The sequence below is a fragment of the Lichenostomus cassidix genome, chromosome Z (genome assembly GCF_008360975.1).
Source record: "Lichenostomus cassidix isolate B80296 chromosome Z, HeHo_3.0, whole genome shotgun sequence".
NCBI classification, from domain to species: Eukaryota; Metazoa; Chordata; class Aves; order Passeriformes; family Meliphagidae; genus Lichenostomus; species Lichenostomus cassidix.
In genome coordinates this window covers 23,776,857-23,796,735 of record NC_139511.1, presented here as the reverse complement: position 1 = coordinate 23,796,735, position 19,879 = coordinate 23,776,857, and the positions used below count along the sequence as shown (strand labels likewise).

The window sequence follows — 19,879 nt, the reverse complement described above, 5'->3', positions numbered from 1 at the left end:
ACAGGACCCGCAGTCTGTGGAGGACTTCTTGCCCAGAGCAGGGGGATGCCCAGGAGAGGCTGAGACCCCCTGGGAAGCTCACTCTAGAACAGGTTTCTAGCAGAACCTGTGGACCTATGGACAGAGGAACCTATACTGGAGCAGGACTTGTGATCCCCCAGGAGACCCAGACTGGAGTAGTCCATGCCTGAAGAATGGCACAGCAAGAAAGGGACCATCACTGGCATAGTTAATGAATAATTGCTGCCCGTGGGAAAGATCCACATTGAAGAAATTAATGGAGGACTGTCTCCCATGGGAGGCACCCCATGGGAGGCACCACAGGGGACCAGGGGAGATGTGTGAGTGCTGTTGCTGCAGACGAAGGAGCAGCAGAGACAACATGTGAGGAACTGGCTGAAGCCCCCACTCCCCATCCTACTCTGCCACTGGGGGTTAGGAGATACAGAAAATCAGGAGTGAAGTTGTGCCAGGAAGAAGTGACGGTCGAGGAAATGTGTTTTAAGGTTTTTTCCTATTTCACATTATCCTATTCATGACTTTAACTGGCAATACATTAAATTAATTTCCCCAAGCTAAGGCTGTTTTTCCTATGACAGTAATAGCATAGTGATTTTTCTGTCCTTAACTCACAAGACTTTTGTTATAATTTCTCTCCCCTGTGCAGTTCAGAAGGGGGAGTGATGGAGTGGCTTTGGTGGCCAGCCAAGTCCAACCCGCCACACCTGTAAGCAAAACACACACCAGTCGATCTGTCCTCCATGTAGACACCACATACACACTTATTCCCCATGACTTGCTTCCTCAAAGACATCTCCACACATGTATCAACAGATGGTCCTGAAACACCAATGTTTGCCTATAGTCAGGCCAAACCAGCAGATACTGGCCCCCTGACAAAAAAAGGGAAAATGCAGGTAAGCCCAAAAAAGCAAAAACCTTTCATCTTCTCTCCAGGAGTCTCTTTGTCTCCCACTCTGCAGACACCCAGCACAAGCATAGCAACCACAAAGTGCTAAATTTCAGCTTCATGCTTTGGCAGCCTTGAAACTCTCTTTTCCTCTTTGTCCACTGCTGTCCTCAAGCTCAAGAGATTCGTAATACCCTTCTGCTCCCCAAAGAGTCTTGTTCCTTAGTAGCAGCAGAGGATATTGGGTAGAGACAAATTCAGCAGCATTCCCTAGGAAAATGAAGGATCCCCTAAGAAAAGATACCATTCTCTAGAAAAAAAAAACGAAAACACAACAGTGTCTCATAGGAAAAATGCAAGTCTGCTTGCTCCAGCCTGCTCTCCTACCCAAGGAAGAACAGAGGCTGTGAGCATGGAGGAGGTGACTGAGTATGAGACAGTTAAGGCAATTACACAAGTGTTGTCTTGACATGAGACCAGACGTGCCTTGATACTAGAGAGCGCAGATGAACATTGCCAAGTTTTCAGACATCATGCCAGGGTATCTTCCCTTCTGGAGACCCAGAACACGCCATAAACCCAGGTGAGTTCACAGGACCTTTCTGTAAAAAAGAAAAACAGGTTCCTTCTAATAAAAGTCCCAAAAGTAGAAGCTTCATCACCTCTGGAGTGTTTTGAAATTCTTTTCTCCAAAGAACTTACTAAAACTGGAACAAAAACGAGTGTGAGCGAAGTAACATGGATATCTTCTTGATTCCAGAAGGGCTTTGTCAACATGCACCCATGGTAAGGGGAGATGAACTGTGGCCAAGATCTTTGTTCTCCTTTTTTATTCCTCACATTTTAATCAACTTCTCATTTTTAACCTGACATGCTACACCAAGTGTTCAAAGTTGTATAATTGCTCTGGTTAATTATATCTGTAGTACATCAGCCAGGGGGAGAGAAAGAAGCATGTTTCCTCTGTGACTTATGCTGGTACAACACCAAGCACATCTATCCAATTATTAAACATTTATTGCACCTTCAGTAGGTCAGTTACAAAAGCAAAATCTTCCAGAAGGGCAGGCTGGAGGGAAAGTGAAAGTATAATTAAAGGCTGCTGCACTGTTGCAGTGTCAGGGCCAGGTGTAACACTCTCAATTGCCACTGTAAGACACTGGCAAATAACCTGGTTTTCCTATGGTAAAATCTGATGTTGCTGTGGCTGGAATTGTTGCCTATAGCAAGGTTTCTGCAACTGTCTGCACCATTTCTTAACGCTGGACATGACTGACCATCTGGGTCATGGCTGTAGCAGACATCCTTGTAGCTGTCCCTCTTACTGAATAACATATTTGAGTGGTCAGGAGACTTAACAATGGTTTTGGGAGAAAGAAATTTGTCTTGGATATGCTCAGAGGAACTTGGAGAGATTAACCTGCAAGAAGTGAGCACAAGCTGCTGGATCTGGTTTCCTGTTCTTTTTTCCCATTTCCTTTGTTCTTCCTCTTCTTTTTTCCCTCATATTTTCATGTTTCCTCACTTTCCATTGCATGCCTATGGGGAAATGGAACATGAGTGACTATTGTGTGCCAGAGTCCAAAGCATGCAAGTGCAGGTTTTGCGTTGGTTAATGCTTTGCAATGCCACAGTCAGGATGTCCAGCTGCAGACTTCCAACCTACCTCATGTCTCACCACTCAACGGTGCTTCCTCCAGCCACCAACACGCACTGGCATACAAAGAAAAGACAAATTGAGCTCTGGAAAGCAGATTCATGGTTCTAAAGCCTAGTAGGTTTGCTTGCCCTTGACTGCAGACAGGTAAACAGATCCATAAAGCCACATGGAGCCATGGGCATCACACTGGGACCAAGTGTCACAGCTCCAGCTCATTCATCCAGATGGACACCATGATTTATGACCTGCCTAACTGATGATCCTGTCAGGAATTACAGCAGCCCACCTCTCTTACCCTGCTTCCAACCTCTCCCAGCACCTCAGAAAGAACCGAAAATGTAATTTGCTCAGCCTCCCAAACCTACTGCAGGTCTGACCCTGAACACACCCTGAGTTCACTTCCAGCTCTGGGTGAAGCTCTTCCCTACTGCTGGCATAATGTGGTTCTCACCTAACAGGTGACAGAAATCAGCACAGGGGAAGATCAAAAAAAAAGGATGCCTTCCATCACAGGAGCTCTAAAGGTGACTAAAACAAGGCAAATTTTCATTGAATTCCCACCTAGATGTTTGTGAGGATTGTGGCATAGCATGGGCTCTCCAAAAATACAGTCCTTTTTACTGGCCTACACCTAAGTGGTTCTGATTAATTCTCTCAAAGGCACCTAAATTTAAACCTGCCATCTTCCTCTCCCACATTCCTTCCAAACATCTAAGGAGTGTGCAAATACATACTTACTTATTGTGCATGGGTAACAAAACAGGCATTTTTCTATGTCTCCTGACCTTTTGCAAGAGAAACTATCTAATAACTGATTTTTTAAGCTTACATTGCACTTTTACTCTGTCCCTCCTCGGGCGACATTTTCTGACTTTCAGAAGCAAGCAGACACACCTTCCTGAGTGTATTTAAATACTTCCTGGTTCCCCCCTGCATTTGCCTATTGGCCACCATCCTATCAAGCGACTCCTAGCTATGACACATCATATAGCAGTCTGCTGAAGCGTGAAATTCACGTGATTTTCAACTTCTCCACAGTCAACCTGCATATTTTTAACATCCACTCTCCAGCAGCCTGAAGGAGAGGAGTATGTTGCATTTGTGACTGTGAAGAAGGTGAGTGGGAGTGAGGGCACATGAGAAGCTGAGGCCCCTATGGTTGTGTGACTGTGTGCATGGGACAGCTACAGCATTGTTGAGCTAAACAATGAGATGCTCCATAGTTTAAAAACCAACCAATCAAACCAATAAATAAATAAAAGCACAAAAATAATAAGAAAACAAGGTGGTGTTTTCTGGGCGGGTAGATTTTTTGTCCCCATTTAGAAGACAGGCATTCCTCTGTACCATTTTTATTATGTGCTGTCATTATAGTAATTACTACAGTCCAAGAATCAAACACAGATCACATAAATTATATTACTGTCCAGATATTTTAGGCATCCATACAACAATTCTACAGCAACATTTTGGACTTCAAACTGCTGTATGCCTAAGTCTGTACTTGTCTGTATGCACAGCAGGAGGCACCTGAGGAGGGGGGCACCTCTCCTTGCAGTTCAGAAAAGGTTTACCCACCCACACTTGCCTATAGAAAGCTGCTGGCTTCTAAGAATTTATTTTCTGGGTGGGCAATTTCCTGCCTTAGCTTGCACTGGCTTCTGTGAGGGCCACACGATGCTAAGGCTGAGCTGGGGCATTCAGGAGATGGATTTTGAAGGTAGTCTGGGCTTCTTGCCATTTTATCCTACCGGCAACAGGCTGTAAAGCAAGGTGCCTTGGCTGATGAGGAATTTCTGCTTTCTCTTGAGCTAGCAGCAGCATCTGCACCTCCCCAAAGCAGCACAGGGCACATGTACCAGCTGCCTCGGTCAGCCACAGGGCACACAGACACAGGGGCAGCAGGGACCAGCTGGAAGAAGATGGAAGAAAATCTGAAAACCAACAGAAGCCACCCAGGCTTCATGGTGCTGCTTCTCGCCTACAGGTATCCTGGCTCCTCTGGTGATGCTACCAAAGAAAAAAAGGGGATGCTTATGGCATCAAACAGGCAGGGGAAGAAACAGGGAGTGTAGCATCCAAAGTGCTTCAGGGAGGCAAAACCTACCAGGTCTGGAAAGAGCTAGACAGGCGGTGACCTGCTGTGGTGTAACTAAAGTTGAGCAAAGGGGATGCAACCACAGGGCCAGAAAAGAGCTTAGTAGCTCTGCTGCTGTAGTAAGCCACACACTTACTAAACTTCCAAAATAAAAAATTACTTACTCAGTTTCCACCACAAACAAAGCAACATATCAGGGCACATCCTGTTGGGATGAGTTGGTACCTGTATCCAAGCCAAACTGCCTTTTTGTTTTTTCTTTTTAATGAAGAAGCATGTTTTTTATTCAGGACGTGCACTAAGTCTTCCCATCCTGTGCTCAGGAGTATCCCAGAGCAAACCTTTCACAGGCTGGTAGCCCAGCCGCTAAACACGCAGAACAGCCTATTTGTTACACACCCGATACCAACATCCCAAAACCTAACCTTTCCTGTGTCCCACGCAGTCAGCAACCTCCAGAGGCCAACATGAAATCCTACCAGCCCAACAGAGGGAAAAGGAGGGCTGCGGCAGCCCCGTTTTGTGCTGTGGGGTGGGCAGTGGTGCAGCATGTGGCAAAACAACGGATGTCTCCGAAACACGGAGAAATCAACGAGACAGACAGGAACTTAAGGTTCCCCCACAGAGTCCCCTCGGCTGGGAAGGCCGAGTTGTTACTGTAAGGAGCCTTTCTGGTCCTGGCCGAGTCCGTCCATGAGGGACGCTACGGGATACGGTCAGTGTTCACCCCGGGCAGGCAGCGCTCGTGTCGCTGAGCCTTCCACACGGCGGAAAGGCCTGCATCCCACAGAGAAACGGCGCCACTCCGCGCTTTTGGTGGAGGGAAGGAAAGCAAGGGGGGAAAAGGAAAAATTAAAAATATTCCCGTGATGTATTGTGCCGCCTTCCAGCTTTGCAGCAGCCGCGCTCTGACCGCACTACGGGCAACACGACCTCCCTTTCTCGTAAGGCGAGCAAAGCGCCGCGTCAGACAGAGCTGCTCCGAGGGGGAACGCGGGGGGGCACGGCACTTCCTGCTCATCGTTACACAGCACTTTTCCAGCCTTCCTGGGCTTTCCTTTCTTCCGCTGCTGCTGCCGCTTCCCCCCGGCCGCCAGCAGGGACGCACTGTCGCCTCCCGGCCGGGTCTGAGCGGCGCTCGGCCCGCGCCCCTCGCTCGGCGGGTCCCTCAGCAGCCCCCCCGCGACCCCGAGCCCAGGGCCGCCGTGGGCGGGGGTGCGCGGGGAGCGGCACCGGGCGGGGCGGGCCCTGCGCATGCGCGGCGCGGCGCGGCGCTGGGCATAAAAGGGCGGCCGGGGCGGCGCGGGAGAAGCGCTGGGACGGCAGGCGGTGAGGGAGCAGACCAAGCCGAGCGAGGGGACGAAGCCCTTGGTTTCTTGCCTTTGAGCCACCGACCCTCCTTTCCCAGCCGTCGCCACCATGGTGAAGATCGTGGGCAGCCTGGTGAGTCCGATGGGCGAGGCGGCCACGGCCTTTGGCCGTGAGAGGGGCGGGCGGCGGGACGAGCATCACCTCCCCGGCGGGCGGGCGGGCGGCCGAGCTGGGAGGGAGTGCTGCCGGGGGCAGCTTGGCGGGCGGGGCACTCTGCGGGGCTGTCCTGGGCTCCCGAGAGGCCTCGGCCTGCGGGAGATGGCGGGTGTGAGCCCGTGTGCTGCCCGGGCAGGCGGAGCCTGCTTCAGCCATGCGGCGGGAGCGGGGAAGCCGCGCGGAGGGCTCGGTCAGACCGCGGGGAGGGAGCAGATAACTGCGCGACCTCAGGCTTCGGCTAGGCGGAACGAGCAGGGAGGTGATGTAATTTCACGTTATGACAGGTTGTTGCTCATCGCACTTTAAAGTCTTAAGGAAAAGGTGTTGTTGCTCAGACGGGTGAGAAACGGGGCGTTGCAGCCACCGGAGGAGAGGACAGTCTTAATCTGCCTCAGAGGAGGTTTAGGTTGGGCATTAGGAGGAATTTCTTAAAAGACGGGGTATTGGATGTTGGAATGGGCTCCCCAGGGAGGCGGTGGGGTCATCGTCCCCGGAGGTGTTTGAAGAAGGACGTGGCACAGAGTGCCATGGTCTGGTTTACAGTGCGGTGTTCGGTCACAGGCTGGACTCGATGATCTCGGAAGTCTTTCCAACCTGGTTGATTCTGGGGTGCAGTACTGTAATTGAGCTGTCCCGACTTGCCTTATGTACTGCTAGTGTGTAGGGGACCAGGTGGCTTTCTTAGAGTTTGGCATAAGTTCTATTGTGTTACTGGGTAGGAGATCATGGAAGAATGAATCCAGTTTTCTTGACTTGAAAGGAATTGCTAGAGCCCATTCCTCATGCTTAAACAGCAGGAGTTGCTGGCATAAGAAGTATTTCCCTTCTTATGGTGCTGTTTGATATATTCAGTACGCTAATGCAGCACATCGCTGTTTGTATGATTTGTGAATACAAACACATCTGTGGCTTTGAGGTACAGAATAGTAGTAAAGCCTAGACCAACACATGGAGAATACCCTGCTGGTGGTGAAATAGCATGTGCTCTTGTGCACAGCAGCTGATGTGGTTGATAGACAACAACAGACTATTTGTTAGCTTGTAACTTAGGTACCCAAGTCTCAAAAAATATTCTCTCTGCAAACTTAGCAAGCCCTTCATTTCAAGAAAAATCCTGTTGAACTAGTCTCGCCTTTTGAATTTGAAATTTGGTGGAAGTGTCAGTTTGATCTCATTTTGATGCATCTACAAGTGATGCTGTGTGGCATCCTGTAAGGCCCCAAAAAACTTGTTTGGTGAGGTTTTTAGCAGGGCTTACAGTTGTTCAGGTACTCGGAGTTAGACACGAGGGGAGATACAGACATGGTATTCTCAAGAGCTCAAAACAACTAAAAATACTTTACCGGCAACTTAGAAAATCAGAGAACTTTGGCAAAAGGCTTAGTGCAACACTCAGTTAACATTAAATGCTTCTCAAAGCATCAACTTAGCAAACTCTAAACCTGTTTGGTTTTAAGTTACTCCAAAATTCTGAGATGAGGGAATTAGAAGAAGACAGAAAAGGTATATAAAAGGACACATAAAGCTACTAATTTGTGGGTCCCAGCAGTGTTCAGCTGATAGAAATTCCAAGAGGCAGTAGGACTAAGACATATGCTAGCAGCATGTTCAGCCTTAAATACCTATTGCCTCCACAGTGTGCCTGTGGCTCCACAGGCAGCCACTGTGGGGCTGAGATACAGGCTCTAGGACTAGGGGATGTGGGGCAGTGTGCTGCCCCTTCCTCTACACATATGCACCCCGAGGACCTCAGTCTTTCTTGTCTCTCACACACCCAAGTTTGTCTTCTAGGCTGTGCTCTTCTACAGTCAGTTCACTTTATAGATGAAAAGCATGCCAGACTTCTCCCACTGGACCGCAAAAGTTTTAACGTCTGATACATAAATATACAAACTAACATTTGTGACCACGGCTCAAAAACCTGCGAATGCAGGAAGCTCCTTAAGATGAATGAAATGCCTTACCATTGGGTGCCTGGAGAGAGAAGGTGTGTGAATGCAACCTGAAATTGTTGTTCCACTTTGCATCTCTTCCCTTTCTCTGTTTATGGAGGCACAGGAGGGGAAAGCTTATTGAGTGAGGTTTGAAATTTTTGTTATATGCAGGAACAGACTAAACATGGTAAATCAAACCTGGCTCTGGGGGAAGAGCCTGTTCTAAGTTAGCTAGGTTTCCCTTATCCTCCTAGCTATAAGCATTTATTAATAGTTGGCTGTAGTTAAAGCACAGTTTTGTTGCTCATCCATGGAGAGTGTGGACTCAACAGTCATGCTGACAACAAGATTTTAATGTCAGCAACACCCAGAGTATTCAAGTACAGTGCAGCTGGGATTTCTGGATTAATTCTGGTTTTCAGTAAAGCAGGTTTTTATTCTTCTCTCATACAAAGGGGAAAACCTGTTCTTGCACTGTTTGCAAGGGCTTTTATGAGAAAGAGCTACATTCAGAAACAGACTAACTTCTGAAGAGTGGCTACTTTCAGGGTGCTTGACTGATCCTTCTGTAGTACCTGTTAGTGCAGAGAAGGAGCAGTATTTTGGTCACTTTGTAGTGGTCTTGAGATGAGTGATTAGTGTGACTTGTAAGAGGGTCTGACAGTGGGATGTACTGCCTTTTGTAGCCAAAGCTAATGGGGAATGTAAACTTAAAAAGCTGATGCTGCCAAAGCTTTCCTCCTCATTCTAGCTACCTCTCTTGTTATCTGGGTTAAAGAAAATGCTGGAAAATTGCAGCTTTAGCTACAGGTGATAGTTATAGAAGTGGTATCTGCTAGGGAGTTCAGGCAGCTGAACCTTTGGTGTGTTTATGCTAGCTTCTGTATTTAAAAAACCTCACTAAATTACATAGTAACCATTGGCAGTCAGCTGATGACTGAGCAAGTTCAAGGGTGGCTTGATATGTGTTGAAAATAATGTTTACGACCAAGCTTTAATCAAACCTGCCAGATAGTATGGGCCTATCTTATCTATTGCTGAGAGCAGCAAACTCCTTTCAGCACTGTCTGTGGCCAGCAGCCTCCATTTTGAAGCATTACCTGGTGCTGGGAGCCTCTGAGGCACTAGAGGCTTTCATTATTAGAGCTTCTTACTTGGGAGCGCATGCCTGCTACCAATGTATTTATTGAAGGTAGCATACCCTTTTCTGCTGGACAACAGTACAAGCAAAATGAGGTCTTGTATGTGCTCAGGGAGGTTGTAGTTAAATATTTAAGGAAAAAAACGAAAAACAAAGAACAAACCAATATTGACCAGCATGCTAGCTGAGGTTTCCCTCAGTGAGCTACTACCTGGAGAAAATGCTGTTTAACAGAGCTGTAAGATCCTCGCAAAGTGTGGTGGGAAGTTCCCCTTCTGGTAACAGATTATTTGGTTTTTTTATATGAAAGCTTGTTACTTTACAGTTAACATGAAAGACAACTATGGAAGTCAGTCGGACAGGTCAAGCAGCTTGCTTTGCTCCTGCTAGTGTGTTCCTTCCTCCAGGAAGGAATTAAAATTAAGCTCTCTAGATAAACTTTCAGAACTTCTCACTAGTTCAATATTTTTTAACTTGCAGGCATAATACCTTTGGACCCAGCATCTCTTTTCATTGTCCTGCAGCAATTCTGGCTGATAGTAGAGATGATTTGCAGGTAACACTTGATTTGTAGTCAGGACCAGGTCACCAGTGGTGAATGGTGTGTGACCAGCTGGTATCATGCCCTCCCACTTTCCCTTTGTTCTGTGTAATAGCAAACCTGAAGTGTGTGGCCATATGATGAATGCATTCCAGGGCTGGGCTTCCTTTTGCAGAATACACTAACTATGTAGCTGGACAGGAGACTTACCAGTTAAAAGGGGATTGTCTAATTGGCAGCTGCAGGAAGTGGAATCAATAGAGTGGTGATGTTACAGTGCAGAGGTCTGAGAAGCTATACCAAAAATCAATATTAGGATTTTAAGGCCAAAAAGAGTGAGGCTTGATTGAGGAACTTACAGTATAAGTACTGAGAGGGAGCAGCAAGCATGCATTGCTGTGTATGGGGACATTAAACGTTGGTGGGAATGGGTGCAGGAATGCATACTGTGTCAGTATGGGAGTAGGGGAATGTTGGGAGACCGGGAAACTTAGCTGTTCACATTGCCTTTAGAATGCAGGTTGGTGGGGTGGAGTGTTACTCCTGATCTTATAGCAGAGACTGCAAGACTTGCATCTTGGAAAAGATGCAATGATTTTAAAACCAGCATGGAGGCTGCGCCTCTGAAGACAGCTACATGGAGAGGGAAAAAGTCTGTTAACAGGGAGATACAATGCTGGATGTATTTGAAGTTATAGGAAGCTGTGGAGACTTTCACATAGGATTATACTTACATTAGAATGCTCATGCAGGATCTCTGCTTGCTTGTCATACTTGTGTCCAGTTTGACAGTGTGCACTTCTGGCTCCTCACCTTCATTACATTCTTTAGCTTACTAGAGTTAAGTCTCAACTTATTGTGGCCAATTCCAGAAGCTGGTATGAACTAGCTAGCTCCTCCTGCACTGCAAAACCAACCATCTGGCAGTAACCATACTTCTTTCAGTCAGCTGTTGCTAACAGAAATCCAGTGCTTTGCTCTGTTAAGCTGGGCAGAGTAAAGCAGCTATCCTTTGAAGTTTATATTAACAGATTTCCTGAACCTTGATTGCCAAGACAATCAAAAGTTGAAAATTACTGAAGTGGCTTGTACTTTCTTTGAAAAAGACAGTGCCAGGAAGCAGGTGATCAGCACTGTCTGCTTCTGCCTGAGATACTTCTTTGCCTTTTGCTAGCATGCAAGTATTTATTGCTTTTAATGTCTTTCATGTCTTTAATGTCTTTCAGTTCTATTAAAGCATTCACTTTTTGACCCGCAGAAATTACTAGTGGCATGTAAGGATGTTTAGTTCTGAGGAATATTGTCCAGAGATGATTAGTATGACTAAGTGCAACACACAGACTTGAGGACTCTGAAATAAGTATTGGGTGTTTACTTGTGTAGTCTGTATGTGTAGCATTGCTTTGGCTAGTGATGTCAAATGTGGGTTCACTTGGCAAAATAAGTAAAATAACTATCTTATGAGGTTGCTTTGGAAAATATGCTTTAGAGTAAACCACAGAATATCATTTTAAGGTTAGCTATTGATTGGCAAAGACACCAGACTGGAGGACTGTACAAAGGTTTGTGTCTGTCCTTTTCAAATTCTTCAGAGGAAAGTCTGTCCGAGGAGAAAATGAGAGTCTTACTGCAAGGACAGAAATGAGAATATGGATTATAAAAAACTGTAAGGATCACATTTTGGGATAACACAAAGCTGTCAGGGTCAAGCATCATAACTAGAGAATTTCTGTCTTAGGTTTCCACAATTCAGTGAGTTAGACTGACTGAGCACTGTGGTTGTTTTCTAATTGAAGAGTCATAAGGCACTGACTGCTGCTAACACCAATGAAAGCAATTCATACTGAAGCACTTACATGATGGTACAAATAACCCAGTTAAGTGTTTAAAGGGCTGCCATAATGACTACTGTCTTAGGTTTGAGAGCAAGCCAGCATTGGGACTAGTCTTACAACATTTAGGAAAGGAAGGGGGAAATCATTAATGTGTTCAATTTTTATTCTTTTTAATGTAGGTTGAATTTGAGGCAGAACTGAAATCTGCTGGTGGGAAGCTTATTGTCGTTGATTTCTCTGCTACATGGTGTGGACCATGCAAAATGATCAAGCCCTTTTACCACGTAAGTAGTTTTTCTGGGTTTATTTCTGCATTAAATTGTATCTAAATCTTTTTGTGTTGACAATGACAGAGGAAAGTTCCTTTTGCCTTGTGTGATTACCAGCATTTTCTGGAAAAGGGAGAAGTTTCAGAGGTATCTCTTTTTAAGACTACCAAGTGAAACAGACTGACCTTTGATACAGCTGGAAAATAAAGTGGGGTTTAGCTTTTGTCCTGGTGCTTACACGCATTTCAGGTCCATAGAGACCTGCCAGTTGCACTGCCTCAAGCGGTGGGATACAGAGGAAGCAATGCTTATCCTTCTGTACACAGTTAATGTAACTTCTCCAGCTGCCTTTTGGTGGCTGTGTTATCTCCTGATAAAGTATGAGAAGCTGTAGCATCTTTTGGTGATCAGTTGAAGGCTGCAAGAGAAGGCCTTCCACCTATGTCTTGGGATATTTGAGAACATGGGAAGAACATGTTTCAACAGACTCCTCCAGAAACTGTCTGCAGCAGAGCAGAAAATTTTTGCTCTGGTAGTAGAATAGCTGCTTTAAGGTAATAAAGCATGTTTCACTAGGGGGTTAAGCAGCACCATTCAATTTATATGAATGCATCTTTTAAAAGAAAGGTTTCCTGGAACACTGTAACTGCATCGCTTTTTTTCTTTCTTTCCCCATTCTAGAGTTTGAGTGAGAAGTATGGTGATGTGGTGTTCATAGAAATTGATGTGGATGATGCCCAGGTAAGATCTGGGGTGGTGTTGAGGGAGAACAGCTAAGGACTTTCACACAAATTACAGGGAAGAGTTCTTTTCAAAATGTCTTCACACATGCTGAAACAAAACAAGAGTTTACTTCAGCTTAAAACATAGGGATTTAGCTGGAAAGAATGATTTTTGTCAGAGAACACCTGAACAGAATGAACTGCCTTGGTCATCAGCTCACTTGAAGTCCTATGGCATGTATTGGATAACTTCAGAGCATTGACGCTTCACTTTGGGAGGGAATGTTAGTCTAAGGTCTTAAGCTGCTTTGATGCAATCTTCCTTAGACCTAATGGTTCACAACCTACTGATCTGTCTGGTCCCTCCACTGCTCTTGGCACTGTTTTGTCTTTCATTAGAAATGAAATTAGGTCTTGAATTAAGCACAATAAAATGTCTGCTGTATTGCAGTTCCAGCATTGGCAAATAGTTACTTGAAAATGTCACATGGAAGCCCAAGAGTTGCCATAGGGCTTTTGAGTCTTACTAACAGACATCTGTTTTGATGCAGAGGTCTGTTTTTTCACAAACACACAATACAGGTATAGTTAAGGTTTTCGTTATTGCATGAATTAAATGTTGAAGAGGGAATCTTTAAGGCTTATTTCAGGGAGAGGTTAACACTGCACTGGTTTTGCCAGTGATGGACTAGCAGAAATGCTTTTGCTTCATCTTGAGCATTAATGGCTTTGCCCTGTCACCTAAACAGAAGTCACATAGAGTGGGTTCTAAATTTAATATCCTTGAGACTACACACAGTTGAAAATTTGGTTTTTGTCTCTTCCAGGATGTTGCTTCACACTGCGATGTGAAGTGCATGCCAACGTTCCAGTTCTACAAGGACGGGAAGAAGGTAGGCTCTGCTTTTTTGGAACTGGAACAGGCAAGCTAAATGCTTGAAAGAAGATTGGGAGTGTTGGACTACTTAGTCTGCTTTCCCTTGATTGTGTCTCGGGCACCACTAGCATTAAGAAACTCCTGAGAGCAAGCAAGTTCATCTTAGCAGCACAGCAAATGTAACATGGACCAGCAGTTAACTGGTGATACAAACTGTGTTGTTCACAGGTAGTGAACTGAGCGTTACAGGTCAGTTTTAAGGCAGGGCTTCATGGGGGATAGTGGGGTGAGATGTCTGGGTTAAGACTGCTGGTCTGTCTGCCTAGCACCCTGGTTTTTACTTGGTCAGTGTTTGTTGTCTGGATGCAGCTTATGTTCAAGCAGAGACATGCCTATAAGTGCCTGTTGAATCCCACCTAAGTAGAGGTCTCTAACCCGATTGAGGTTCTGTATAACAAAAAATTGTTTGTTTTATTTCACATAGAGGCTGTATAACCTTTGAAGTGAAGGTTCTGTCTCTGTTAGAGGACTGAACAGATGTCTTGTATCTGCTCTGCCAGGCCATGGATGACATGGCATGCAGACTGTGCTCTGACAGCATAGTGGGCTGCATGTACAGGATAGTTTGAGTAGCTCTCTGCCTGAACTTGCTGAGCTAAATGTGTTGTCTTAGGATTTTAGTTTGCCAAGCAAGCTGAAGAAGCCTTGCCAAAGCAAGGCTTTTCTAAGTGAAAACAATTATTGGGTGTTAAGTTTCATGACTAAAGGCAATGGAATTGTGCTGTGGATAGTTGAGAGTCACATGTAGGATGACTCTAGTTCAATATGTGGTCAGTATGAACCTTTGACAGTTCTGTTAAAAGGTGAGCTTTTGCAACTTCATGATGTTATTGGAAGAATTGTGATTACAGCATGCCAGTCAGTGTGTGGCTTTTTATATCAAGCAAGCAGTCTCTGCACCCCTGTAGATGTAGGAAGACAGAGCTGCCATTTTTTGAGATGGCAGATGAATGTTGCCTCTATCTTTTTGCCCTGTAAGTTGCAAGAACAGGAGAACAAGTTCTCACAGGAGAAGCCAAATGCAGGGATACGCCATTTGGAACAGTCCTTCCAGAATTTGATTAGTAGGGTCCTTAGCAATTCAAGGTGACTTTGAGCTGCCTCTGATATGTGGGGATTTTCATAGTCTATTCAAGTCTCTGAGTCTGACACAATATTAATTCAGGATCAACGGTAGTCTGGAAGTGAATGTTGATAGTTTTTTTGTCTCAACTTTTTTGTGAGTTGAGTGGGAAATAAATACAAGAACATCTGGAAAGTACTCCCTGTTTTGAGGGTGGGAAAAACTTAGATTTTTAGCAGAGTTAAATAGGTGTGTATGTGACTGGATGCTATGCAACTAATGTTAAGAAGCATTGAATGCAAGAGTTCTAAAAGTCAATCTCTCTTTACAGGTGCAGGAATTCTCTGGGGCCAATAAAGAGAAGCTGGAAGAGACCATTAAAAGTCTACTCTAATCTCCAGACATGAAGACATTGAAGCATGACTGCTTTGGCTAAATTACACCGTGTAACTTTTCTACTATTAAAAAAACCAACTAAGCAAGCTAGCTAGGTTAATGGTGCAAACTATCTTCTTGGTCCATGTAAATGAGTACAATAAAGTATAAACTCTTCACTTTTGGATATTACTGTGTGTTTTAACAAAAATGTTAAGAATTTAATACTGTCACTTGGGTTTCAGGTTTTGCTGTGTTAAAGGAATACTGTCTGGATACAAAAACTTGTAAAGGACAACCTGATCTATTGTTGGCATGGGATAGCAATGGCAGTTGCTTTAGGAGAAGTCTGCTGCCACCTTACTCAGATGATGGTCACCAGGCTGTAATCAGGTTTACAAATATAGAACGGGGAGTTGGAGAAAAGAGGGGCATCACTGGGTGGGATAGTTTGTTCTTTTGTTACACCTTTTTAGTTAAATACTTATAAAATGTTTCAAGTTTCATTTTTGACTTCAAAGCTAAGACTTGTCCTTCCAGAGCATAATGCCAATCCTACCATGGAAGTGCAAGGCAGGACTTGGACCTGCTATATTTTTGTGTTTTTTCACTTCTGCCTTGCCATTGTTATGTGTACCTTCTGATTCTGTAAGTTACAAACTGTGTTTAGTCTGAGTTGGGCTGCTTTGTTCCTGGGCATTATTCTTGAACAAATGACTGAAGAAGTAAAACTTGTAATGTCTTAAGCTCAAGAGAATTTATATTGATTCAGTCTTGCAATTTTCACTTCATTGTGCTGTTGCACCCTTAGGAATATACTGGACACTCTGATGGACAGTGAACTGGACACTGTCATCCTCCAATCCTGAACTAGGCTGTTTGGAGGAGTGCTGACCTGTCAGCGTTTGTATATCTGCTGTTCACTTACTCTTGGTACTGTCACCAAGGAGAATTGTTGTGGTTTTTCCACTGTATCAAAATGGCTTCCTTGCTGGCTTGGATGTTATTCTGTATAAGAACTCAGTGAAAAAGGGAGCAGGGCTGTAGCTAGCAGTGGGTAGGGCTTGGTGTGCTGTGCTGCTCACTGAGTATCACTCATGGAAAAGCAAGAATTCCTGCTGCATATGCAGACAGTGTGGAATGAGTGAGTCTCTTGTCTTTGTGGTAGGGAGCTCACCCATGACTCAGCCTTACACTCATTTCACAAGCATGCATAAATTTCTTCATGGCTCTTGAGACTAGGGGCCTTGAACAGCTTAATGTATACGTTCCCAATTTGAAACAAGATTTTTCTAGTCTAAGAAGTGGCCACACCCTTTACTTGAGGATGAGCCATCAAGGTTCTTCCTGGATGTAAGCTCTGAGTTGTGGTTATGCAATGAGAACATGGGAAATATTTTCCATGCAGCTCTGGCTGTTTGACTAAGAGGAATGCAGCTGTGTGTTTGAACAACAGTTCGCAGGTAAATGAGACACCACTGCCCCATGTGGTGCCAGGGACAGACTCAGGAGGAGAGAATAAAATGAAGCTGGAGCAAGAATGCATTTACACTACACCATCTGCAAACAAGCATTGTTTTTGAAAGCAGTTTCTGCATGGCCTCCATATTCCCTCTGGGCACTAACTGTGAGCAAGAAAGGTTTAAAAAAATCCTGCTGAATGTTCCAGGTGAAGTTCAGTAAGAGGCCCCAGCATCCCACTTCATCCTTAGGAAATAATACTAGTGTGTGCTGCAACATACAGTGTTCCTGCTGAGGTGAGGCCAGACCAGGTTGTTGCCTATTACAGCAGGGGAGAGGGCATTGCTGCTTGTGCTTAACACGTAATTTACTTTCTTAATAAGATGCTACTCTGCAGTAGCCTTGGACAATCCAGGTGACAGTGACTGGAAATTCAAATCATAATTGGGAAGACCAGAATAGCTGGAATAGCTCTTGTGCTGAAGCGATGGGTGCAAAGCAGTTCTTAAAAGGGCAATGATTTCAGCTTCCTGTGCCACAGTATCTTCCCCTCCTGAGAACTGGTAGGTAGGAATACTGTGATGAAAATAACTTGCATAGCTTAATTTGAAAGACATGCTTTAAGGCTTGGCCTTGGACAAGTATGCAGCAAGGATCTCTGTGTTAGGTAAACTTTCCCTTTAAAGGAAACAATACATGCTGATCAAATGTGCAGTTATACCAGAATTTGAGTGTTTGTAGTTGGTCCTTGTCGTTATGGGTGATGGAAAGCAAAGCCCGTGCTTTGTTCTGGTTATATATAAGAGCCTTGGTTACTAGAAGTAAAGTGCCCTGACTGGGAGGAGAGAACCCCAGTTCAGGATGGGAACTGGTTTGAGTCTTTCAACAGGCAAGGAGAGGGTGCTTCAGCCTTTAACAAGCGTAGGTATAGCAAATAAACATTTTGTCCTAAATTGAACGGGTATGAGTATCCTTGCTAAAACTTAGGGCCATATACCCTTCCACATGGGTATTAAGTAATGATACTTCATAGAGAGCTCAGTGGGCACCTTTTTTTTTTTTCTTGTTTTTTGTGTGAAGGTGTGAGACCAGTATTGCCATGTGCCAGGCAGTAGTACAGAATTCACTCTTTCATTATGCTTTGTGGTCTGATGCTTGCATGGCTGCTTTGATTCAGTGATCTGAAAACATGCCTCTAAGAGGGAAGTGGTAGATGGCCACTGAATGGCCTGACTTGAATGTCTAGTAAATTCGATGTACATGGCAGAGAAGAAAGAGCATAGGTTTCTTCTGGGAATAAGGGTTTCAGGAAGAAGTTCTCCCCTCAGGCAATGATTGCAGTCTGTGTCATTTGGCTGTGAAATAGCTGGGATCTGTGCCTTGCTGTCAAACAAGAAAAGCAAGATGTTTTTGTCTGCAGGCCTGTTATATAGCTTGCTTATAATGGGCTGGCCAACAGGAAGAGAAGTACTTCCTTGAGTACAGCAATTAAAACACATAGCTGGAATAGCTATGCTTAATGAGAGAGGACTAACTAACATGAAAAGAAGGGACAAGGGGTCACAGTGAGTGGACAAGGGCACTGTGCATGATCAAATTGCAGTGGAATAGTGACACTCCTTACCTCCATCCATGGGTTCTGAAAGGACTGTTGTGCACATGTGTACGTCATGACTTTAAGTGCTTAACCACCCACATCTCTTCAATCTCTTCCAACTTCAACTCCAGCTAGCCACTGCTTTCCTTTCATTCCTTGATGTGAATGAAGTTAGACTTTGATTCCTCCCTGGAATCATTACAATAAGCATATTGGTAACACTTCTGATAACTTTTGTGATTGTTCGTACATCAACACTAGCTGGATGTACCAAGCTAAAAAAAGGCTTCTGTTGTTTTACCAATGCCACAAACTGTGGCATATAGCTCCCCTGAGCTGCACTCTATGACATGCAACTTTCAGCCACCCAAGGAATTGGCTTAAAGGAGCATGCTGTTGAAATCCTTGCTGGACTAACTGTTGTGCTGGTCCCTGGCCCTTGGTGAGGGATGGGAGAGTGTGACCTTGTGAAAGTGTCTTACAAGATTATTTTCTCATGTACTCTTGTTCCTTTCTCCCTGCCACTGTAGTTTAATGCTTTTATTTAAACTCAGATATCACAGAGGGCTTGGCTTTGGCCATTGGTTAAGTCCCTTTTGGAGCTGGCTGTCGCTGGCTCTGTCTAGTGTGGTGGCAGCTTCTGGTCCTCACCAGAAACCACCCCTGCAGCCCTCCCAGTACCAAAACCTTGATAAGGATGAACTAGATGAGTGTGAGAAACTTGAAAAAATCTTTAGGAGATGTTGGGGAAAGACATCCACATGAAATGCTGGTTTTCCTTCTCTGGAGAGAAAAAGCTGAGATGGTCCACAGCGGTAGACAGACAAGATGAAGAAAGCATGGGAGCTGCATGAAGTCCTATCTCTACCTGCAGCTGACAAACACAAACTTGTGACATGCAGATTGCCACAAGGTGGCCATGGCTGTCTGTGGGTTTTATACACGTGTAGACAGGCAGGCTTTAGAATGCCTTGTGTTTGCACCTTTCTAACAGCACTGGGGTGATGGTAATACCTCTAGGTAATGGGCTAGAGGGGAATGCATGGGCAAGGTGGGCTCCTATATACTCGTGGCACTATCTGCCTGGCTTACAGGAACTGGAGCATTTGTCATGGATGTGACAGAGGTATAAACAGACTAGGGGGGTGGAGAAGCCAGGCATTAGGTCCAAAGGCATAGAAGGAAGAAAAGTTTTAGACCAGGCTTGGGTCATCTCCCCTCTGCTTGAGCCAGTCCATGACATTTCTTCAGGGACACAATGAAGTCTGGTATTTCACTTGTCTTTGTATCTCTTTCTACTTCCTCTGAGAGGAGCACCTGGGGGAGAGCAAGGACCCACACCATGGACAGTACTCAGAACTGTGAAGCCTGCTGATAAGGGAAACACAATGGACAGTTTTAGTACCACTTAGCAGGATTGCTCCAAAGGCTTTCAGCTGCCTAGGAGGCTGAGCCCACACTGAGCTAGTGATGATGGGCTGAGGATAGGGACAGGAGGCATCTCCCTGCACTGCAGGTAATGGCCAGCAGCAAGCTAAGCTGAGGGACCTGTCTGGAGCTGATGGTATGAGATGAATAATTAAAGTAAGGGGTCATGGGAGCAAGATAAAAGCAAAGGATCCGAGGTATGTTTTGCTTACTTCAGTACAGGATACATCAGAGGTGGTGGCAGGTTTAAGCTGGAGTTTGATCCAGCTGGGGAACAGATGTCATGTTAGAATGGATGCTGTGGCTGGGCCATGATGTCCTCATGACCCCTCCTGTGGGCACACACCCTGGGGGAACCATGAGAGAAGTTCTACAGGCAGC

The 19,879-nt window shown here is 45.1% G+C and overlaps 2 protein-coding genes across 3 annotated transcripts; one reads left to right on the top strand and one right to left on the bottom strand.

Annotated features, from left to right (window-relative positions):
- Nucleotides 1–758: 758 nt before the first annotated feature.
- Nucleotides 759–6,089, bottom strand: LOC146424536 (uncharacterized). Of its 2 annotated transcripts, XM_085041739.1 has the most exons (4): nucleotides 4,322–6,089; nucleotides 2,577–2,623; nucleotides 2,331–2,449; nucleotides 759–1,611 (listed from the first exon to the last, which is right to left on the bottom strand). In XM_085041739.1, exon 1 carries the CDS (start codon nucleotides 6,087–6,089, stop codon nucleotides 5,586–5,588), a length of 504 nt encoding a protein of 167 aa, XP_084897865.1. In that variant the 3' UTR covers nucleotides 759–1,611; nucleotides 2,331–2,449; nucleotides 2,577–2,623; nucleotides 4,322–5,585. The 2 variants fall into 2 exon arrangements, with proteins under 2 accessions (XP_084897865.1, XP_084897864.1); XM_085041738.1 differs by lacking the exon at nucleotides 759–1,611 and having other exon boundaries at nucleotides 1,910–2,449.
- Nucleotides 5,973–15,199, top strand: LOC146424535 (thioredoxin). Its single transcript, XM_085041740.1, has 5 exons — nucleotides 5,973–6,111; nucleotides 11,826–11,930; nucleotides 12,597–12,656; nucleotides 13,465–13,530; nucleotides 14,969–15,199. Exons 1-5 carry the CDS (start codon nucleotides 6,088–6,090, stop codon nucleotides 15,029–15,031), a joined length of 318 nt encoding a protein of 105 aa, XP_084897866.1. The 5' UTR covers nucleotides 5,973–6,087; the 3' UTR covers nucleotides 15,032–15,199.
- The last annotated feature ends 4,680 nt before the right edge of the window (nucleotides 15,200–19,879 follow it).

Bases quoted from the DNA above. Each gene is read 5' to 3' on its own strand.
- LOC146424535 (XM_085041740.1), top strand. From the start codon at position 6,088: ATGGTGAAGATCGTGGGCAGCCTG. The intron at 6,112-11,825 runs GTGAGTCCGATG...TTTTTAATGTAG, and splicing joins TGAAGATCGTGGGCAGCCTG to GTTGAATTTGAGGCAGAACT. The intron at 13,531-14,968 runs GTAGGCTCTGCT...CTCTCTTTACAG, and splicing joins TCTACAAGGACGGGAAGAAG to GTGCAGGAATTCTCTGGGGC.
- LOC146424536 (XM_085041739.1), bottom strand. From the start codon at position 6,089: ATGGTGGCGACGGCTGGGAAAGGAGGGTCGGTGGCTCAAAGGCAAGAA.